The sequence below is a fragment of the Plectropomus leopardus genome, unplaced genomic scaffold (assembly GCF_008729295.1).
Source record: "Plectropomus leopardus isolate mb unplaced genomic scaffold, YSFRI_Pleo_2.0 unplaced_scaffold74882, whole genome shotgun sequence".
Taxonomy (NCBI): Eukaryota; Metazoa; Chordata; class Actinopteri; order Perciformes; family Serranidae; genus Plectropomus; species Plectropomus leopardus.
In genome coordinates this window covers 1-903 of record NW_024682453.1, presented here as the reverse complement: position 1 = coordinate 903, position 903 = coordinate 1, and the positions used below count along the sequence as shown (strand labels likewise).

General features: G+C 44.7%; 1 protein-coding gene across 1 annotated transcript; it reads left to right on the top strand.

The window, feature by feature from the left end:
* Positions 1-88: 88 nt before the first annotated feature.
* On the top strand, positions 89-896 carry LOC121940108 (myosin heavy chain, fast skeletal muscle-like; the record flags this gene model as incomplete). The annotated part of the gene is made up of 3 exons (XM_042482967.1): positions 89-207; positions 426-622; positions 713-896. Coding segments are annotated over 3 exons (500 nt in total), but the record flags the coding sequence as incomplete, so codon positions are not given.
* Positions 897-903: the final 7 nt, after the last annotated feature.

Genomic DNA, 903 nt, shown 5'->3' with positions numbered 1-903 from the left:
AGAATGGTGAGCCAGCTGTAAAAAATACATGACTGAAAAACACTAATTATTGTTTACATAAATGACATGTTTACAAATTGTTCCTCAGGTGAGTTTGCCCGCCAGCTTGAGGAGAAGGAAGCTCTTGTTTCCCAGCTGACCAGGGGCAAGCAGGCCTTCACTCAGCAGATTGAAGAGCTTAAGAGGCACGTTGAGGAGGAAGTGAAGGTATGAAGTTTATATCTCCCCTATTTTTCAGATTGTTATGGTGTATGAATAAACATACCCATTTCAAAATATGTCCAATTACTTACAAAAAGAAAATTACTTTATACAAATGAATGAATTGAGAGTAGTCTTAACGTGCAAGTAACAAAAGTTTGTTGACTACAGCATCAGATACAGTGCTTTACATCTAAGCTCAACATGGACCGTGTCTTCAACAGGCCAAGAACGCCCTGGCCCATGCTGTTCAGTCAGCGCGCCATGACTGTGATCTGCTCAGGGAGCAGTTTGAGGAGGAGCAGGAGGCCAAGTGTGAGCTGCAGCGAGGAATGTCCAAGGCCAACAGCGAGGTGGCTCAGTGGAGAAGCAAATATGAGACTGATGCTATTCAGCGCACTGAGGAGCTGGAGGAGGCCAAGTATATAAAGCCTTTCTAGTTTTTCATCGCTAGATCAAATATGCTATCTATTAGCCCGATTATGCACAAGCAAATTCTTCTTTCCAATAGGAAAAAACTTGCCCAGCGCCTGCAGGAGGCTGAGGAATCCATTGAGGCTGTGAATTCAAAATGTGCCTCTCTGGAGAAGACCAAGCAGAGGCTGCAGGGTGAGGTGGAGGACCTCATGATTGATGTGGAGAGAGCTAATGCTCTGGCTGCCAACCTCGACAAGAAGCAGAGGAACTTCGATAAGGTAAATG